The sequence below is a fragment of the Mirounga leonina genome, unplaced genomic scaffold, assembly GCF_011800145.1.
Source record: "Mirounga leonina isolate KUSES-001 unplaced genomic scaffold, KU_Mleo_1.0 Mir_126, whole genome shotgun sequence".
In the NCBI taxonomy this organism is placed as follows: domain Eukaryota; kingdom Metazoa; phylum Chordata; class Mammalia; order Carnivora; family Phocidae; genus Mirounga; species Mirounga leonina.
Window position 1 is genome coordinate 6737692 of NW_023270314.1, and position 18538 is coordinate 6756229.

An 18538-nucleotide genomic window follows, 5' to 3' on the forward strand; every position below is an offset into this window, starting at 1 on the left:
GAACAATCAAGAAAAGAAAGATGGGAGATTGCCTTGGAAATAGTAGGAGAGGCCCAAGGAAATATTAATGTTCTGTGGGCCGGGGGCCCAGAGAGACTAATATTCAAGTGGTAATAGGTGTCTTTAGACCTTAAGCATCCGCTGTATGTACCAGTATCATTGTTTGGGTAATGAGACAACAGAATTCCAGAATGACGGGCAGAGTTGAGGAAAATGGAGCAGGATTGCCCATCACGGAGCCCAGCATAATAATGAACAGCCATCTGGAAACTTTGGCTTTGATACCAGGCAAGTTCTGCCCTAGGTAGGTAAAAAGTGGGAAAAAACTTTACTTTCAATGCATGCCTGGTTTGGAATAAAGCCCTTACTAGCCCTTTGAAGTAGAATCACAGAAATTAAGAATACCTGTAGACCCAAGTTTCTCAACCTTGGCAGTACTGACATTTTGGGGTTGGATAATTCCTTGTTTTCCAGGCTGCAAATTCTTGGGCCCTACCCCAGGCCTACCGAACTATAAACTGGGAATGGGGTCACCCCTCCATGTGAGTCTGAGGTTGGCTAAATTTTAAGAAGCAGTAATCTAACTCAACTCTCTCATTTTTACAACTGAAGAAAAAGAAGTTGGTTAAGTATTTACTCAAGCTGGTTATCAGCCAAAGCCATACATCATTTGTCCGTATCTATAGAGTTTGCTAAATGGGGCCTTGCGGGAAGAGGTTGATATCCTGCAAGCATATTTTATCCCAACACCATGACACATGAAACATTTTGTTGCACAGCAAACATTCCAAGACTGGCTGAATATATTTCTCAAATTTGGTCTCTCCTAGATTCCCAGATTTTCCAGGCTTTCATGCAGACTCCTTTACTTTTGTTGACATTATTTTTCTAAAGATGATTATTTTTTTACCTATTTTTTTAATCTTTTTGCCTACTTCCTTTTTCTTTTCTGCTTTCATCCTTAAGATAGCCAGGCTATAACCTTGATGTGTAGCCTTCCAAATCTTTTTTTGTATGATCACATACAAACATATATTCACATATACACACATACATACATATAATTATTATATCTAGCACATAGAACAAAGTATTTAGAACAGAACCTGAAACATTATAGCTGCTCAATAAAATGGTATAAAAATGGTATAATTTGGGGTGCCTGTCTGGGTCAGTCGGTTAAGCCTCTGCCTTCGGCTCAGGTCATGATCCCAGAGTCCTGGGATCGAGCCCCACATCGGGCTCCTTGCTCAGCGGGAGGTCTGCTTCTCCCTCTCCCTCTGCCTGCCGCTCCCCCTGCTTGTGCTCTCTCTTTCTCTCTCTCTCTCTGTGTCAAATAAATAAAATCTTAAAAAAAAAAGGGGATAATTTTTTTTTTTTGAGAGAGAGAGAGAGCACGAAAGTTGGATGGGAGAGGGGCAGAAGGAGAGGTAGAGCAAAAATCTTTTTTTCTTTCTTTTTAAAGATTTTATTTACTTATTTGTCAGAGAGATAGAGAGCACAAGCAGGGGGAGTGGCAGGCAGAGAAAAGCAGGCTCCCGGCTGAGCAAGGAGCCCAATGGGTTCCTTGGGATCCCTGGGACCCTAGCCTGAACCAGAGGCAGACGCTTAACCAACTGAGCCGCCCAGGCATCCCTTGGAGATCAAAAATCTTAAGCAGGCTCCACACCTACCATGGAGCCCGACTCAGGGCTCGATCTCATGACCTGAGCCAAAACTAAGAGTTGGATACTTAACCAACTGAGCCACCCAGGTGCCCCCAAAATGGGATAATTATTTTTAAAATGGGATAATTATATAAATAATTACATATAACAATTTATATATGTACTGTATCTGGCTTTTATCACTCAATGCCTCTGGTAATCTCTTCATTAGATTTAATTAATTCTTATGAATGGTTGCATAATATCTCACCACTATGGAAGTAATATCAATTTATTTCACTATATCTCTAATTGATAGTCAAGATGCTTTTACTTTTTTGCCACCTTAAATAAATAATAGCTAACACTGAATATGTACCAAATGTGAAGCGCTTTTTTTTTTTTTTTTTTTTTTTTTTTTTTAGCATTTTTAATGTATAAAGTCACAGAGTTAAGGTTATTTTTCCTGTTACAGGAAACTGAACAGGGATGGGTAAGAAACTTACTGGTGGGTGTGGCCCCATAGTCCCTTTCACTGAACTGCTTCTACACAAGCAGTAAATGACACAGTTATACACACATTCTAATGGAATGGTAGTTTACTTCTGGTTGACAGTTTTCCAGGAGTGGAATTACTGTGGAAGAATATGTGTATATTTTATATTGATAGATTGCTTTGCAAAAAGGCAGTGACAGTTTGCATTTTCACCAGCAGTGTATGAGAGTGCACTTTCTTCCATCAGATTATCATTTAAAAATATATGTATTTATTATTTATTTTTTGCCAGTCTAGTGGGTGAGAAGTGATATTTCACAGTTATGTTTACATGCTTTTAAGACAGTAGTGAGGTTAAGCATCATATGCTTATCAGCTATTTGGATGAACTCCACTACAAGTCCAATGTCTGCATGGTGGGACAGCAGGCTGGAGATCCACAGAAGAGCTAATGCCCTCAAATTCAAAAACTATGAGGCTGAAAACCCAGTCCTCCTTCCAACACATTTGTAACAATTAATCCTTTTAGTAGCCTTTCTGAAACTGCTAATGGTCAGACTGCCTGGACTTGATGTCTAGCTCACCACCTATTAGTGACTGAGTTCCTTAAAATAGCAGTAATAAAAATCTGCTTCATAGGATTCCTGGGAACACTGAAGGAGTTGATTCTTACTTTATTACTTTCCCCTGTTGTTATTTGTTTTATTATAGGGATTTGTCATTGCTTTTTTTTTTTTTAAGATTTTATTTTTAAGTAATCTATACACGAAACCTGGGGCTTAAACTCAAAACACCAAGAACAAGAGTCGCATGCTCTACTGACTGAGCCAGCCAAGTGCCCCAGGATTTGTCATTGCTTTTTGAGTAAATTGCAAGAATATAGGGATGTGATCATGGCCTGCCACTTACAAGACATACCTCTTTTTTTTTTTTTAAAGATTTTATTTATTTTAGAGAGAGAGAGAGAGAGAGAATGTGTGAGCAGGGGAGGAGCAGAGTGACAAACAGACTCCGCGCTGAGTGCAGTGCCTGACCTGTGGCTTGATCTCAGGACCCTGAGATCATAACCTGAGCTGAAACCAAGAGTCAGTTAACCGTCTGAGCCACCCTTCACATCTTGAGGTATTTGGGAAATCTTAGGCTAGGTGAAACTCTTCAGAAGTGTCACTTAGTTACTATCCTTCTGGCTTAGAAAGAGGTATACCAAGACTCTAGGAAATTACCACCAGAAACAAAGACTTTTAAAAATTATCCTACAAAAAATTATCAAATTAGGGAGTTTTGTTTGTTTTAATGTTGTTTGAGAATTAGAAATGCAGATAAAGTGCCGGCGAAAAGTAGTTTCACAATAAATGTTAGCTATTACTGTCACTCCCTGCCGTCAAGGATTATGTATTTTCGTATTTAGACCTAGCACTTATTTGACAGTCACATAAATATTATCAAATGAATGACTGAGTGACATCAAGGATAGACCGATTGCGCTAATATAGCCAAACTCTGGAGTTCGGGGTCCTAAGTAAGATACCGGGACCAAGAGAAAACTACGGGTAAGACAGGCTCCCCTTTGCCCATAGTCCTGGACTACAATTCCCAGCATGCAGCTAAACTCCGTGGTTGCCATGCATCCTGGGAAAGACGTCTCCGGCTCTTCATTGGCTACGCAGGAGAAACGCTTGTAGTTTGTGCAAATAGCGCGGGCTTTAGCGTACGCACGCACGGAGATGGCGCAGATCGCGTCTAAGTTCTACGGAACTCAATTTGAATAGACAGATTTTCAGGACTAAAATCCGGTAGGATTTAAGAACAGTTCCACTTCCGGTAACACCGGAAGCAATTTGAAGATGGCGTCTTCCTCCTTCAACGGGCCGGCCGCTGCGGACGGGAAAAGTGAATTATTTCGTAACAAGAAGCCGAAGCCGGAGAACCGAGGTAAGGTTGAATGAGAACTGAAACCTGATATTAGGATATTGAGTTATGATTGTTTTCTTCCGCTGGCTGGGGACGTGTAACGCTGCCTTAGTGTGTTCTGTGAAGTTGAGTACCTACCATTGTTGAGGATTGGGGATGATGGCCAAGCCTGCGGGACCGACTGGCAGGTATGGTGCCAGCCACGTGTTCCTAACCGCTTTTGCTAGAGGCTTTTCAAAGTAAAGATGTTGCAGAGTTTGTTTTCTGTCAAAGGAAGAGGATTAAGAAATCGTGGAGGGCGCCGCAGGATCTTAACGCTCGTGGCGGTGGCTGGAAGTCGTTGACAAAATGAGGGATGGAATGGGGTAGGAATAGGAGGTCGTTGTATATATGAGTGAACGCTGATAATAAAGGAGTGAGACAGATAGGAGAAGGAGGTGTCTGGCGTGTTCTTAACGCTAGTTTGTCCGTTAGTGAAATTTTGTAACATTATCATCATTGCTGTTCGTCAAACCGCTAAAATATTAGACGACACGACTCGTACTCTAATTTTAGACTGCCCTACTTGTAAATTGCTGTCTTCCTTTGTAGTCTGGTTTTATACATTTTCTTCAGTATGAATGACAGGAAGAGAGGCTAGAGAAGTAGCTCAAGACCCGAGCAACCAGTCTTATTGGAAGTGTTATAAACCTTGAACTCACATTCTGTAGGCATTAGGGAAGTATTAAAGGAGTTCTGTTATTTTTAATTATGTAACATAGAGTACAGTCTGTGTACAGTTTGAAGAATAAACACAACAGGTGAGAAAGGAGCACTCAAAACCATTACGCAGAAAAAGCATTACCATACTCCCGACCCCCCTAGGAGCACCTCCCAGATCATAATTCTTTTCCTTTACAGGACATGAGGTAACCATCCTGAATCGTTTTGATCTTCTGTTCTCTGCATAATCTTTACCACCTATGCATGAAGTGGTTTGATTTTGTCAGTTTTTGAATTTTATATGAATGCAAGAGCGCTGTAGACATTCTTCTGGCTTCTTAGGCTAAACTTTGTTTTTCTTACTGAGTCAAGGTGATACTTGTAGCTGTAGTTTATTCTTTTCATTTGATATTGATGAGATTTTCTTCTATGAATATACACTTATTTATATTATCATTCTATTGTTGGTGGACATTTGGATTGTTCCCATTGTTTGCTGTTATAAACAATGCTCCTATAAACATCTTTTTGTGTATCTCCTGGTTTGCATGTTCAAGAGTTTTCTTCAGATTATGTAAGTGGGACTGGAATCCATGAAAGTTAGGGTATGTGCAGGTAATGGTAAATCACTCCCAAAGGGGTTGTGTCAGTTTACACTTCCACTAGCAGTGGATGAGAATTCTTACTGCTCTACATCCACACTAGCACTTGATATTATCTGCATTTTGAATTTCTGTCATTTTGGTAAGTATGAAATGGTGTCTGGTTGGGGTTTTAATTTGAATTTTCCTTATTAGTAGTGAGGTTGCATATCTTTTCACATGTTTTTTGGGCTATTTGCACTTCCTCTATTGTAAAACTCCTGTGTATTTCTTTGCTAGGTTTTTTGTTTTTGTTTTTTAATTTGTAGCCACTGAAGTGTTTAAATTGGGTAGAAACTTGGTAAGATAAACATTTTAAGTAATCACAGTTACAGAATTGGAGGGGTTTTGTTTTTTTAAGGATATTGGGAAGTGATGTATGAAGACTAGCTAATTCTCTGTGATTTGAACCAGAAATAACAAAGTAGATGTGAGTATAAGAAAGAGAAGCAAGTTTACAAGCAAGTTTAACAAAGGCCCTTTTCTCAGACTTAGTGTGCATAAGAATCTCTTGATGAGATTATTAAAACACAGATTCCTGGGGCTCATTCCAGAGATTCAGATTTGGTAGGTCTGAGTTGGAGTCCAAGAACTGCATTTCTGACTAACTCCTAGTTCATGCTGATGCTGCAGGCCTGTGGGTCATACCCTTGAGGAGTACGGAATTAAAGCATAGCTGTTAGATTTAAGAGATTCCTAAAATCCAGGACCAGGAGTTTTAATAAATGATGTAGGAGATCATATATGGCCCTTAGGAGACATTTTGTTTTATTAAAAGGAGACCTAGACTGAATCACCTTTGTGTCCCCTTAGACAAGTCACTCATCTTTTTGGACTGAATGTCTTTTATAAAACGGGGAAAATAATACTGGTTCTTCCTACTACCTTTCACAGTTGTCATGAAGGTGTATACAGAAATAAGGCATATGAAAACTCTTTGGAAAGTCTAAAACCCTGTACCAGTGATTGGTAACTGAAAGTATATGTGTGTGTGCACACAAACACAAATATATATGCATATGCATGTATATATATATATACACACACAAGGCTGCAATTCAGGAAAGTCTAAAAGGTTATATTGAAAATAGTCATGTAAACCAAGGGGTATTTGGATCTTTAATAGTTTAATGCAATAGAAGTTTCTGGAGTACCCCACTGTCTGTCAGGCTTATGCTAATTACTGTGGATCCAAGGAGGGTCCTGCCCTTAAGGAACTTTGTCTTACGAGGCTGAAGTATCTGCAGTTAATTTTAATACAGTGTATTGATGATAATGACCGAGGCATGTTCTTTGTTGACTAAAGAGCATAGGAACAGGAACTACAAGGAGAGTATTGGGAAGCATGTAAATGTATGCAAAAAAGTGTCCAAAAGAAGGCTAAAATCTTATGTGTAAGTTTCTTCCCCTCTTCAGATGAATCAGAACTCCTCACTGTTCCTGATGGTTGGAAGGAACCGGCTTTTTCCAAAGAGGACAATCCCAGAGGACTCTTGGAAGAGAGCAGTTTTGCAACTTTGTTCCCAAAATATAGGGAGGCTTACCTGAAAGAGTGCTGGCCATTGGTACAGAAAGCCTTGAATGAACATGTATGCACATTTTATATATTTCTTTGAGATTCTGTTCTTATACCTTTACTTTTAAATAAGTATGTATGCTGATAGATTTTTTTTTTTTAAGGTACTGGCATAACTGGTTAATTTGGTTCCTTTGTTTTTTGTTTTTGTTTAAGAAAAATCTTGAGAGAGAGCGTGAGAGTGTCGTGTGCATGAGTGATTGGGGGGAGGGGCAAAGGGAGAGGGAGAGAGTGAATCCCAAGCAGATTCTGCGGTGAACATGGCACCTGTTCTCACAACCCTTAGATCATGACCTGAGCCGAAATCAAGAGTCAGACGCTTAACCAACTGAGCCACCCAGGCACCCCTGGTTCCCTTGGTATTTTAAACAGCCTAAATATAAGCTTTATTCTTTTTGTTTTATTTTATTTTATTATTTTATTTTATTTTATTTTTTTATTTTTTTACAGAGCGAGAGAGCACAGGGGGAGCAGCAGAGGGAGAGGGAGAAGCCGGCTACCTGCTGAGCAGGGAGCCCGATGTGGGGCTCGATCCCAGCACCCTGGGATCATGACCTGAGCTGAAGGCAGACGCTTAACCTGCTGAGCCACCCAGGCGCCCTAAGCTTTATTCTTATATTCCACTTGTTTTTAATTTTGTCAGTAATAGATTACTTTGAAAAATTCACATACCTTTAAAATTTAGGGATCTCATGGACTTTCTGAAACTCAACTGTGAACTCCCAAGTTTCAGGATGCCTATTCTATACTGTGATACTTGCCATGTTTCTGTATAGTTCAAGTTGAGGCATGTTCCTGGATGATTTCTTAATTTTCAATTTTTTTTTTTTTTAAGATTTTTTTATTTATTTGACAGAGAGAGACAGAGAACACAAGCAGGGGGAGTGGGAGAGGGAGAAGCAGGTTTCCCGCAGAGCTCGGAGCCCGATGCAGGGCTCGATCCCAGGACCCTGGGATCATGACCGGAGCCGAAGGCAGACGCTTAACGACTGAGCCACCCACGCGCCCCTTAATTTTCATTTTAAATGAAAGATGGGGATGTGGCCAACTTTCCCTTGTATGTTGCTGCTATTTCCCTAGAACAGTATATTTGTTTTTGTTTTTCTAACTGTGGATTAAAATTCATTAGTGGAGCAAGAAGTCCATTTAGTGGATACAATGAGCCTTTTAAAAAAAGAATGTACCCAAAAAATAAATAAGTAAAAAGAAAAAAAATAATGTATCACATATGGTAAGGATAAGTTTCATTTTATGAAACTTTTGGTTCATGTATATGTGTGTATTTGGGCACATGTGCACACACTAGGTGGTGATATAAAATAAAAATAAATAAAATAAAATAAAATGTATATTTCAACTGTGTGACTGCTCTGGAGTTGTTTGTGCCCGTTAGGTATTACGGTGGTTCAGCAAACCGCAAGCTGTTTTACAGCTGTCTGTATCTGAGATTGGACTCTTGTAAACTCAGAGAGACCCAACCTTATGTTGAATTGTTCATCACTCACTACATTGAAATACTCTTCAGAGTATGCTCCAGTCAGAAAATGACATTTTAATTTGCTTTGTAGAAATCTGGTTCTTCCTACTAAGAGTTAATGCATGATTTTCCAGTTATTGCTTCTTTCTGAACCTGTGAGAATTTGTTTTGACTTTGTATTTAGCTAATAGAAACCAATTAGAAAGAAGTTTGAAAGGGAAAGTCCATTCTCACCTTAAGGAACAGATGGCAGATCAGAGCTGGGTCCAGGATAGGGGAGCTATATGTAGCTTTACATTTTTACCCTAGGTCTTAAGTATGGCTTCATTTGCATTGATACATATTTTTTAAACTAGAAGTAATCTTTATTCCAATAAGTACAAAGTATCCTAAAGTACGTATAATGCTTTCAGTTGCGTGTTTCTTATATTCTTTGAAATATGAAAGTAATCAAGTATTCATTATTTATATCAACTACTCAGCTTCTTCAAGGAGGGAGTTGATAGAATGAGAACTTAATTTACAGTAATTAGTAGTTTGATTAGGATAGGCTCTATAATTACCTAAAATTGAAGTGATTTTTAGACAATTGTGTATTTGCTCTTTCCTTTTTGCAGCACCTTAATGCAACCCTGGACCTGATTGAGGGCAGTATGACTGTGTGTACAACAAAGAAGACTTTTGATCCATATATCATCATCAGGGCCAGAGACCTAATAAAACTTTTAGCAAGGAGTGTTTCATTTGAACAGGTAAATTTAGAATTACAAAATTTGCTTTATTTGCGTCAACATTAGAGATAACATATAGCACTGCATCCTTCCCTCTTAGAGTTTTCATTTTTCTGCTTCGATTTCATTAGCCTGGGCCTTGAAAATAAATGCATTTGTAAAGAATATTGATGGAATATTTTCTTCATTTTTCCAAAAGGCAGTACGAATTCTTCAGGATGATGTTGCATGTGACATCATTAAAATAGGTTCTTTAGTAAGAAATAAAGAAAGATTTGTGAAAAGAAGACAACGTCTCATTGGTCCCAAAGGATCTACATTGAAGGTACTTTTTTATCAGTGAAAAACTTAAGTGTCTTCCTCTGTCATTAGTTTTTCAGTGTACTGAATTTCAACTTACTGTTCTTTTGATATAGGCTTTGGAACTCTTAACAAACTGTTATATTATGGTTCAGGGAAACACAGTTTCAGTCATTGGACCTTTTAGTGGCTTAAAAGAGGTGAGTACTGTTTACTATCTTCTGTGAATTTTCAGCAGAGAACAAATTAAGTAATTTGGTTATAAGAGTTCATTGGATAATATAGAATGTGCTTTGTTTGATTTCCCATTGGTAAATACTTTGTGCTTCATGTTGTTTGAGGGAATCATCATTCCTAGATCCTAACATACATGGCCAACCTTTGGCAACTAAAGAGTATCCATTTCCGAATTAGAAGGTCTGCATATCATACCTCTTTCCACTACAAATTTTAAGTGGGTTTTTAAGATTTTAGTCTGTAGCACATTTGGGAAATACATAGTTACATGTGCTCAAGTGATTAGAGAATTAAATGGTGATAATTGTCATTTGCAGTAACCTATATAAACCAGTAGAGGTCAGATTCTGAAACCATCTTTAAAATATATATTTTTGTCTGAATTTTATTGGAATGTTTATTTAATGTATTGATGAACTTTTTTATCTGTCAGATTTAGTGTTATGAGAAAATCTGTGAAGCAATTTTGGTTTCTGTTAACTGCTTTGGTTGTCTGGATCTGGCTATGAGGTCTTGTTTGCTTTCTAGGACTCATAATAGCAGATGTGTTAGACCTCTTTCTCATAAGTTATCTGCCCTTTTCTCATGTGGCAATAATAACTTAAGTATATTGAATACCCTATAGTTTTGTAAAGTCTAACTATATTATCTTATTTAGTTTTCACAGCAGAGCCTTGAGATAGTTTTATTTCCATACTACAGATGAGAAAGCTGGAACAGGACTTTACCTTATGAAGTGGCATTCCCATTATTTGAGCACGTATTTTCTGACTCTAAATCTAGCTGCCTTCTGCCTAAATTCCACAGTTCCAAAATGTTGTTGTATTAGTTCTATATGTTATATTTTAGCAGTAAAGTTGAGAAACTTCATTGCGTCCAAGAGAGGTTGACTATTACGAAAGATCTAGAAGTCACTCAAAGCAGTTGAAGGAACTACTATATTCAATTTGGTAGTCATTGCTCGGTTCATAGGATATGTTGCAGTATATTAATCCCCTTTCACTTAGTTGCACTTAGTTAAAATCTTTGTGACTAATTCATTTTTCTTTGCAAATTTCAGGTTCGAAAAGTAGTCCTAGATACTATGAAGAATATTCATCCAATTTATAACATTAAAGTGAGTTTATATTACTCTAACAGTGGTTGTCAGACTTCTTTTAGCTACAGAAACCTTTCTTGAAATTAAATCTTTTATGGAAGCCTAATGCAAGAAATAGATAAAGTAGAAGTATTTAGGGTAAATTAGAGGTAGAGTTCAGCCCACTCAACTCTACCCTAGTCCTGTAGTTACATCCTTGGAGACTTAGGTTTCTGTGGTGTGCAGTCTGAAAACTATTGAAGGGGGATCCTGTAATGTATGACATAGTTCTAATACAAAGGCAGTAAGTTTCGTAGAGTTGGTTGTAGATGATAACAATCAGGTTTTCTTGGATGATGGGCCTATTACTATATTTAAAGATGTGATCTTTCAGAATTCTGCCTTTTTCTATTAGGTAGAGTCTGGGATATTTCAGATTGTATTAAAACTTTTTATTTAACGCTCAAATTAGAAACTCTTTGAGAGAGATGTTAATCCCTGTGTGCACAGCATTCATGATTATACTTGGAAATGTAACCATGCTGTAATGAACTATTTTGTGAGGGGTATTTGTTAAGCAGTCCACTTAAATTTGATGAAGTTATGAAGTCACTCTTAGATTGGGGTGAAAGAATGATTTTGAGTTGCCTTGGGACATTAAAGATAAAGAGAGCTTGTCTTGTATCTGATGCCTGGTTTGCATCCTTTGATGTCCCAATGTGTGCAAAACTCAAATGGAGTAGGAGAAATATGAGAATATTGTTTTTATCTGATCAAGAGAAAGTTTACTTTTTTCTTTCCCTGTGATAATTAAAGTACTACCAAAAACTTCCTGCTTTCAGGGAACATTGCTAATTAAGAACTCTCCTCCTAATAAGTTGAATTTTAAAGGTTTTAATGAACTAATGGTTGAAAAGCTGAATTAGTGTCATCTCAGTTTATTTGAACAGTTCTGCCTTTCTTTTTTTTTTTGAAAGAGAGGGGGAGGAGCGAAGCAGAGGAGAGGGAAAAGCAAGCTCCTTGCTGAGCAGGGAGCCCAACTTGGGGCTCGATCCCGAGTCCTGGGATCATGATCTGAGCCGAAGGCAAACACTTAACTGACAGCACCCAGGCACCCGGCAGTTCTGCATTTAATCTAAGTTTCTAATGGTTTTCTGATGCTTGGTTTGAGATTACTTTTTTTTATGGAATTGTTTTCTCCTACTGAGGAGATTAAGAACTACTCGGGTTTTTTTGTTTTGTTTTGTTTTTTATTTGTTTTTTTAATTAAAAAAAATTTTTTTTTTTTTTTTAGTTTATTCGACAGAGACAGCGAGAGAGGGAACACAGCGGGGGGGGGGGCTGGAGAGGGAGAAGCAGGCTCCTCGCCCATCAGGGAACCTGATGTGGGGCTTGATCCCAGGACTCTGGGATTATGACCTGAACTGAAGGCAGATGCTCAACGATTGAGCCACCCAGGCGCCCCTTGTTTTGTTTTTTAAAGATTTTATTTATTGATTTGGCAGAGACAGAACAAACAAGCAGGGGGAGCTGCAGGCAGAGGGAGAAACAGGTTCCCCGCTGAGCAGGGAGCCCGATGCAGGGTTCAGTCCCAGGACCCTGGGATCATGACCTGAGCTGAAGGCAGACACTTAACCAACTGAGCCAGCCAGGTGCCCCAAGAACTACTCATTTTAATTGAATTATTTATAGGAACAGTATTTGTAATGTCTTAGTTTGACAAATGCTTGGCTTATAAAATTAAAAATTCTTACTTTGTTCTTATATCCCCATGACTAAAGACCTTAATGATTAAACGAGAGTTGGCAAAAGATTCTGAATTAAGATCACAAAGTTGGGAAAGATTTTTGCCACAGTTTAAGCACAAGAATGTGAATAAACGCAAGGAACCAAAGAAAAAAACTGTCAAGAAAGAGTACACACCATTCCCACCACCACAGCCAGAAAGTCAGGTCAGTATTAAATGTTGAATTTCTTTACGTGAGGGGGAAACCATTTTAATCTATTTTGTTGGAAACTTTATGGAGAGCAATTTAGGTAGACTTTGTATGTGTGTGTCCAGGTATAAGAAACTAAAGGTAAGTGTAAATAGGCTTATTTTGAGCTAAGTGCGTGAGCGCAGAGGGTGGGGGCTTCACAGTAGGAGTGTAAACTATGTCTAGGTGGTTGCTGTCAGTTGTGCTCCTATAGCCACAGTACCTGTTCCATGGATGAAAAAAATTTTAACGATTTAACCCTTAATGCTCTCACGCTGCTTTAGCATCTTTCCTGTGACCATGTGCTATATGACTGCTCCAGTTTTGAAATCTTAAATTCTCACATCCATCCTTTTTCTAAGTTATGAATGCCTCTCATTTTATCACCTGTTTTCTGGCTTCATTTTTTCCCCCAAATTTCCTTTTCTCTCTTGTCCATCACTGTTTCTTGTATGCTGCCTTTTCCTTCTTTTCACACCTGTGCAACAAAACTCTCAAACTTGATCAGTCCTAAAATTTGGCTTCTTTCCCATAATGTGGCTACTAAACATAGCTGGAGAACATCTTATCTTTGGACTAAATCCACTATAATTTCACGTTTCCAACCTCTGGTAGATCCTCACTATTGTCTGGTAATTCTGCGTGTCCTCTTAATTCTCTCTCTCTTTTCTTTTTTTTGAGATTTTATTTATTTGACAGAGAGAATGAGAGCACAAGCAGGGGAGCTGCAGGCAGAGGGAGAGGGAGAAGCAGGCTCCATGCTGAGCAGGGAGCCCAAGGGAAGGATGACCTGAGTGGAAGGCATGTGCTTAACCCACTCAGCCGCCGAGGCTCCCCTGCCCTCTTAAGTCTTGAAGCACCCTCTCACTCCTAGCAGATGACGTCCGTCTTATTTTATGGACATATTTAAGACCATCAAGTGAGAATTCCTTCAGCTTCCTTTTCTCTCACCGATAATTATTTTTTCCCCATCTGAACCAATTCTCTCTTTACCTGTTCTTTGAGTTCTGTCTTTGAGCCTGTCTCTTGAGGGATCTTATTTCATGATTCCCTCCCTTGGCTGTATCTTAAAGTCTTTCTTTTCTACTAGTGCTTTGTTCTCAGCATGTAAACACATCCCTTTCTGTGTACTGTCTTGTCTTTTCCATAGCCCTGTATTTGGAGTTTGAATTTCAGAGGTTTGATGAAAGGTCAGAGGGGAAAAAGAAGTAATGATCATGGTGATAAAACAATGGAATTGTTGGTTCATGAGGTCTATTCTGTAAAGGGAAGCAAACAAAGAAACTGTTTGTTGGGGGAAAGCAGAGTGATCTTATTTACCCAACTGTCATTCCATAACACCTGGTATACTTCTTATGGCCCTGCCCTGTAGTTAATAATTGTCTTATCTTTCTTCCCTATGGCTAAGCTTCTTAAAACAGTGATGTCTCAGTTGACTTACTCTGCCAGTTACTTGCTTCATGACTGGCAATTTATTTAACCCATCCGTGCTTCAGTTTCCCTATACATAAAATGGGGATAATAAAAACATCTTTTTCAAAGGATTGTTAATGAGGATTAAATGATTAGTAATTGTAAAGAGCTTAGTAACTATTAAGAGTTTTAAAACATTGCCTTAGATATAATAATGCTGTGTAAGTATGAGATAAGTCAATTATATATTGAATGAATAAGCTAGTGCTTTCTCTAATTAGTATTGAATTAGTCACCAAATCCTAACAATTCTTGCCTTTCATTTTGCATGCCATACTTTATTTCAAGTGTTTATCTCTTCTTTCTTCTGTACCTTTTAAATGCTGCTTTGGTCTCTTTCTTTTCTCTCAGAAACCTGGAGTCATTTCTAAATCATAGCCTACCCTCTCACCTGGCATTCAGGTTTCTTCAAGCTTACCCCAGATTATCTTTCTAGTTTCCTCACACCTTTCTGAATCATTGATCTTCTAGCCCATCTAAAACTGCCTGCTGTATATTTCATGAACACATCACCTTCTTTCCTACCTCCATGCTTATTGCTTGTATTCCCTTCAGCGTAGAGCACATCTCCTTTTTATGTCAGTGCCTTTATGAATTGAACATAAATTTTTGACCTCACTGTCTTTACCTCAAGGACATTGTGCCTTTCTTAGGGATGACTTCTCATTTACCTTATTTCTGATGTAATTGTAAATACTGATTTCAACAGATTGATAAAGAATTGGCTAGTGGTGAATATTTTCTGAAGGCAAGTCAAAAGAAGCGGCAGAAAATGGAAGCCATAAAGGTAAGACTGTGTCTAGCTCACAACATCAATAGCACAGTTCATAGAAATTTGAATTCCTGTTTAATGATAAATTGTGTTATTAATGTATTTCTTATTAATAATGCAGGCTAAACAAGCAGAAGCTCTTAGTAAAAGACAAGAGGAAAGAAACAAAGCTTTTATTCCACCTAAGGAAAAACCAGTTGTGAAACCAAGGGAAGGTAAATGCTTGTTTTCCAATTATTGGTTTGATGTTAAAGTCTGTTAGCTGAAAAGTAAACCCATAGGGAATTTGTCTGAATCTCTTTGAGTGTTAACTAAAGACATAACTATATCTTTCATCAATTCTGTTGACATTTCATTAATCACTAATCCTAGGGACGAGACCACTGAGGTGTTCTATAATTTATTAGCAGCTAGTGCCTATTTAAGAATGTCCTGGATTGACAGTCCTCTCCTGACCTCTGATTGTGCTGGAGAAGGACACTTTGGGGTTTTTTTTGTTTTGTTTTGTTTTAAGATTTTATTTATTTGTCAGAGAGAGAGCACAAGCAGGGGAAGCGGCAGGCAGAGGGAGAGGCAGACTGCCTGCTGGAGAAGGACTCTCTGTTGTGAAAGCTATGAACTTAGAGCAGTGAATCTTCCATAGATTTAAAAGTAACTAAAGCAGTGAGATCCCCGAGCTCTGTTATCATGCCTCTCAGAAAGAGCTTATCAGAGGTTATGCTTTTCTTCTCTTTACTTATGTGATCCATGGCTTAAAGTTTGATTCCTATATTGTTATGATGGATTTCTGATCACCGTGGGCTAAAGGACACCATCAAAATAACAAGATCTTAGGAGCTATTAAAAAGTCAGAGTGGGGCACCTGGGTGGCTCAGCTGGTTAAGCGGCTGGCTCTTGGTTTTGGCTCAGGTCATGATCTCTGGGTCCTGGGGTCAAGCCCCACGTCAGGCTTTGTGCTCAGCGAGGAGTTCACTAGAGGATTTTCTCTTTCCCTCTGCCCTTCCCTCCTCGATGCTCTAAGATTAAAAAAAAAAACACTCAGAAAAGTTTTGTATCTTTTCTATCCCTAGCCTCATTTGATCTACCCTTTCCTCTTCTGCATTTTCTTTCCCACTAGTAACACTTGTACTCTTCCTGAAGTAAATTTCCAGAGTAGCCAGTGACACAGTGAGGGGAGGGAGGTCACTGGCATTATCGTACCTGACTTATTGGTCAAAACCAGACATAACATTACTATTTTAATATCCTATATTAATTATATCAATGTTAATAGCTCTAAAAATACTGTATTCTTCTATGTAGATCATTGGTTATGTAAAAGTTAAAAATGTCATTATAATTTCCAGTTTGCTGAGCCTGTGAGTTTTACTTTGAAGGTCGTTTAGTAGCCATTTTAATCTCCGTTTATAATGATTAAAAATGTAGCTATTTTATGATAGTGAAGGCTCTACATCTCTACTCAAGTTGCTGGGAAGTTTGATGATGTTTTATCTTGTGATTCTCCTATGCTCTGAATACTGCTCTTTAAAGGGTGAGAAAAACCTACATTTTTTTTCTCCGTTGTTCAAGCTTTTGGCATTGATTCCATGGTTGGGTTCTGTTACGAGAATCTCCAAATACTCTCAGATCATTGTCTTTATTACCAAAACCTTGTTAAATAAAGTACTACTAGTCATTCATTGAACTAATATTTGGAAAACTTTATTTTTAAGTTGTCTTTTTTAAAGATTTTATTCATTTGAGAGAGGGAGAGCATGAACAGGGGGAGGGGCAGAGGGAGAGGGAGAAGCAGACTCATCAGCAGGGAGCCCGATGTGGGGCTTGATCCCAGGACCCTGAGATCATGACCCAAGCCGAAGGCAGATACCCAACGGACTAAGCCACCCAGGTGCCCCTATTTTTTTAAGTTTTTATGTATGGTATTAGATGAAGTAGATTTTGACCTAAAGCTTAATGATTAGTTAATTAAAATTATGGAAGCTAGAGGGGCTGCATGTTAATATTCTTCATGAAATGTAATTTTAAGTTATTTTAATGTGCAGAATGGAAAATTGGCATTTTATTTTATTTTTTTAAAGATTTTATTTATTTATTTGATAGAGATAGAGAGAGGGAGAGCACAAGCAGGGGGAGCAGCAGGCAGAGGGAGAGGAAGAAGCAGGCTCCCCACTGAGGAAGGAGCCCAACGTGGGGCTTGATCCTAGGACCCTGGGATCATGATCTGAGCCGAAGGCAGTCGCTTAACTGACTGAGCCACCCAGGCGCCCCGAAAATTGGCATTTTAATGAATACTCTTGCAATTCTAAAATATGGGAAAGAATATAAGTAAAACTAATCTCAAATGCAATTTAAGGGGAAAAATGAAGTTTTAATATTGTTGAATTCAGTAATTAGTTTAAAAAGCTAAACTATAGTGCCATTTTCATTTGTACCTTTATTAATGTGCCATTTTTTATTTTTTTATTTTTTTTAAGATTTTTATTTATTTATTTGAGAGAGAGAGCGAGCACAAGAGGGGGGAGCGGGAGAGGGAGAAGCAGACTCCCTGCTGAGCAGGGAGCCCGATGCGGGACTCGATCCCGGGACTCCAGGATCATGACCTGAGCCGAAGGCAGTCGCCCAACCAACTGAGCCACCTAGGCTCCCTAATGTGCCATTTTCATGTGTACTTTCACTAATGTATTTTTAAAGTACTTTATGATTTGTTTTCTCTTCAGTGTCTAACTTTCCTTTAGGCAGTTGTTTTATATTTTAGGCAGGTGTTTTATATTTTACAACATGACCTTTCACCTTTTAACAGTACTCTGAAATTATTGTACCAAATACATATTCTTTATGTTTTCTATGGTAAAATCTATAAAGAATTACATATATCATTTTAATTTGTTTAGCTTCTACTGAAAATAAAATTGATGTGGCTGCCATCAAGGAGAAGGTTAAGAAAGCCAAGAATAAGAAACTGGGAGCTCTTTCAGCTGAAGAAGTTAAGCTTAAAATGGAAGCAGATGAAAAAAAGAAGAAGAAGAAAAAGTAACATTAAAAAAAAACCCTGGATGAGAACCGTTTAAGCTATCTCCTTTTGTAAAGGATTTTGAGATACTAGGGCATTAGTAGCCTGTATGTGAGAAGGAATACTCTGATCACATTTTTCTGAGTTTATGTCATTCTTCAAAACAGTGTTTATATAAACAGCTGTCCTTTATAAATATAAATTATTGTATTCTCTGTGTGTTTTTGGAAAACTTTATGCTAGAAAGTGCTACATATGTCTTTGTATATATTGCACCTAACCTGTTTTGGCGTATTTTGCCTAAGCATGATTTTAGATGTAATTTTTAGGTTGTTTATATAAAGATTTTTGGAATGTGGCTATTGTAATTATCCATCAAATCCAGTGTTTGATGCCACTGGTTAGTCTTTAAATATAATCATGTCCCACCATTTGGTTTTGAGCAAAATAAATGCAGATTTTGTAGTGCTCTCTCTATTGCTAACGAGTGAACATTTAGGCTTATTTCTTTT

At 38.1% G+C, this 18538-nt stretch overlaps 1 protein-coding gene across 1 annotated transcript; it reads left to right on the forward strand.

Moving 5' to 3' along the window:
• Window positions 1-3963: 3963 nt before the first annotated feature.
• Window positions 3964-18384, forward strand: KRR1 (KRR1 small subunit processome component homolog). The gene is made up of 10 exons (XM_035002112.1): window positions 3964-4074; window positions 6813-6985; window positions 9067-9201; window positions 9380-9505; window positions 9597-9680; window positions 10778-10834; window positions 12577-12747; window positions 14954-15031; window positions 15138-15231; window positions 17908-18384. The coding sequence occupies exons 1-10, from the start codon at window positions 3987-3989 to the stop codon at window positions 18048-18050; spliced, it is 1149 nt and encodes a 382-aa protein (XP_034858003.1). The 5' UTR covers window positions 3964-3986; the 3' UTR covers window positions 18051-18384.
• Window positions 18385-18538: the final 154 nt, after the last annotated feature.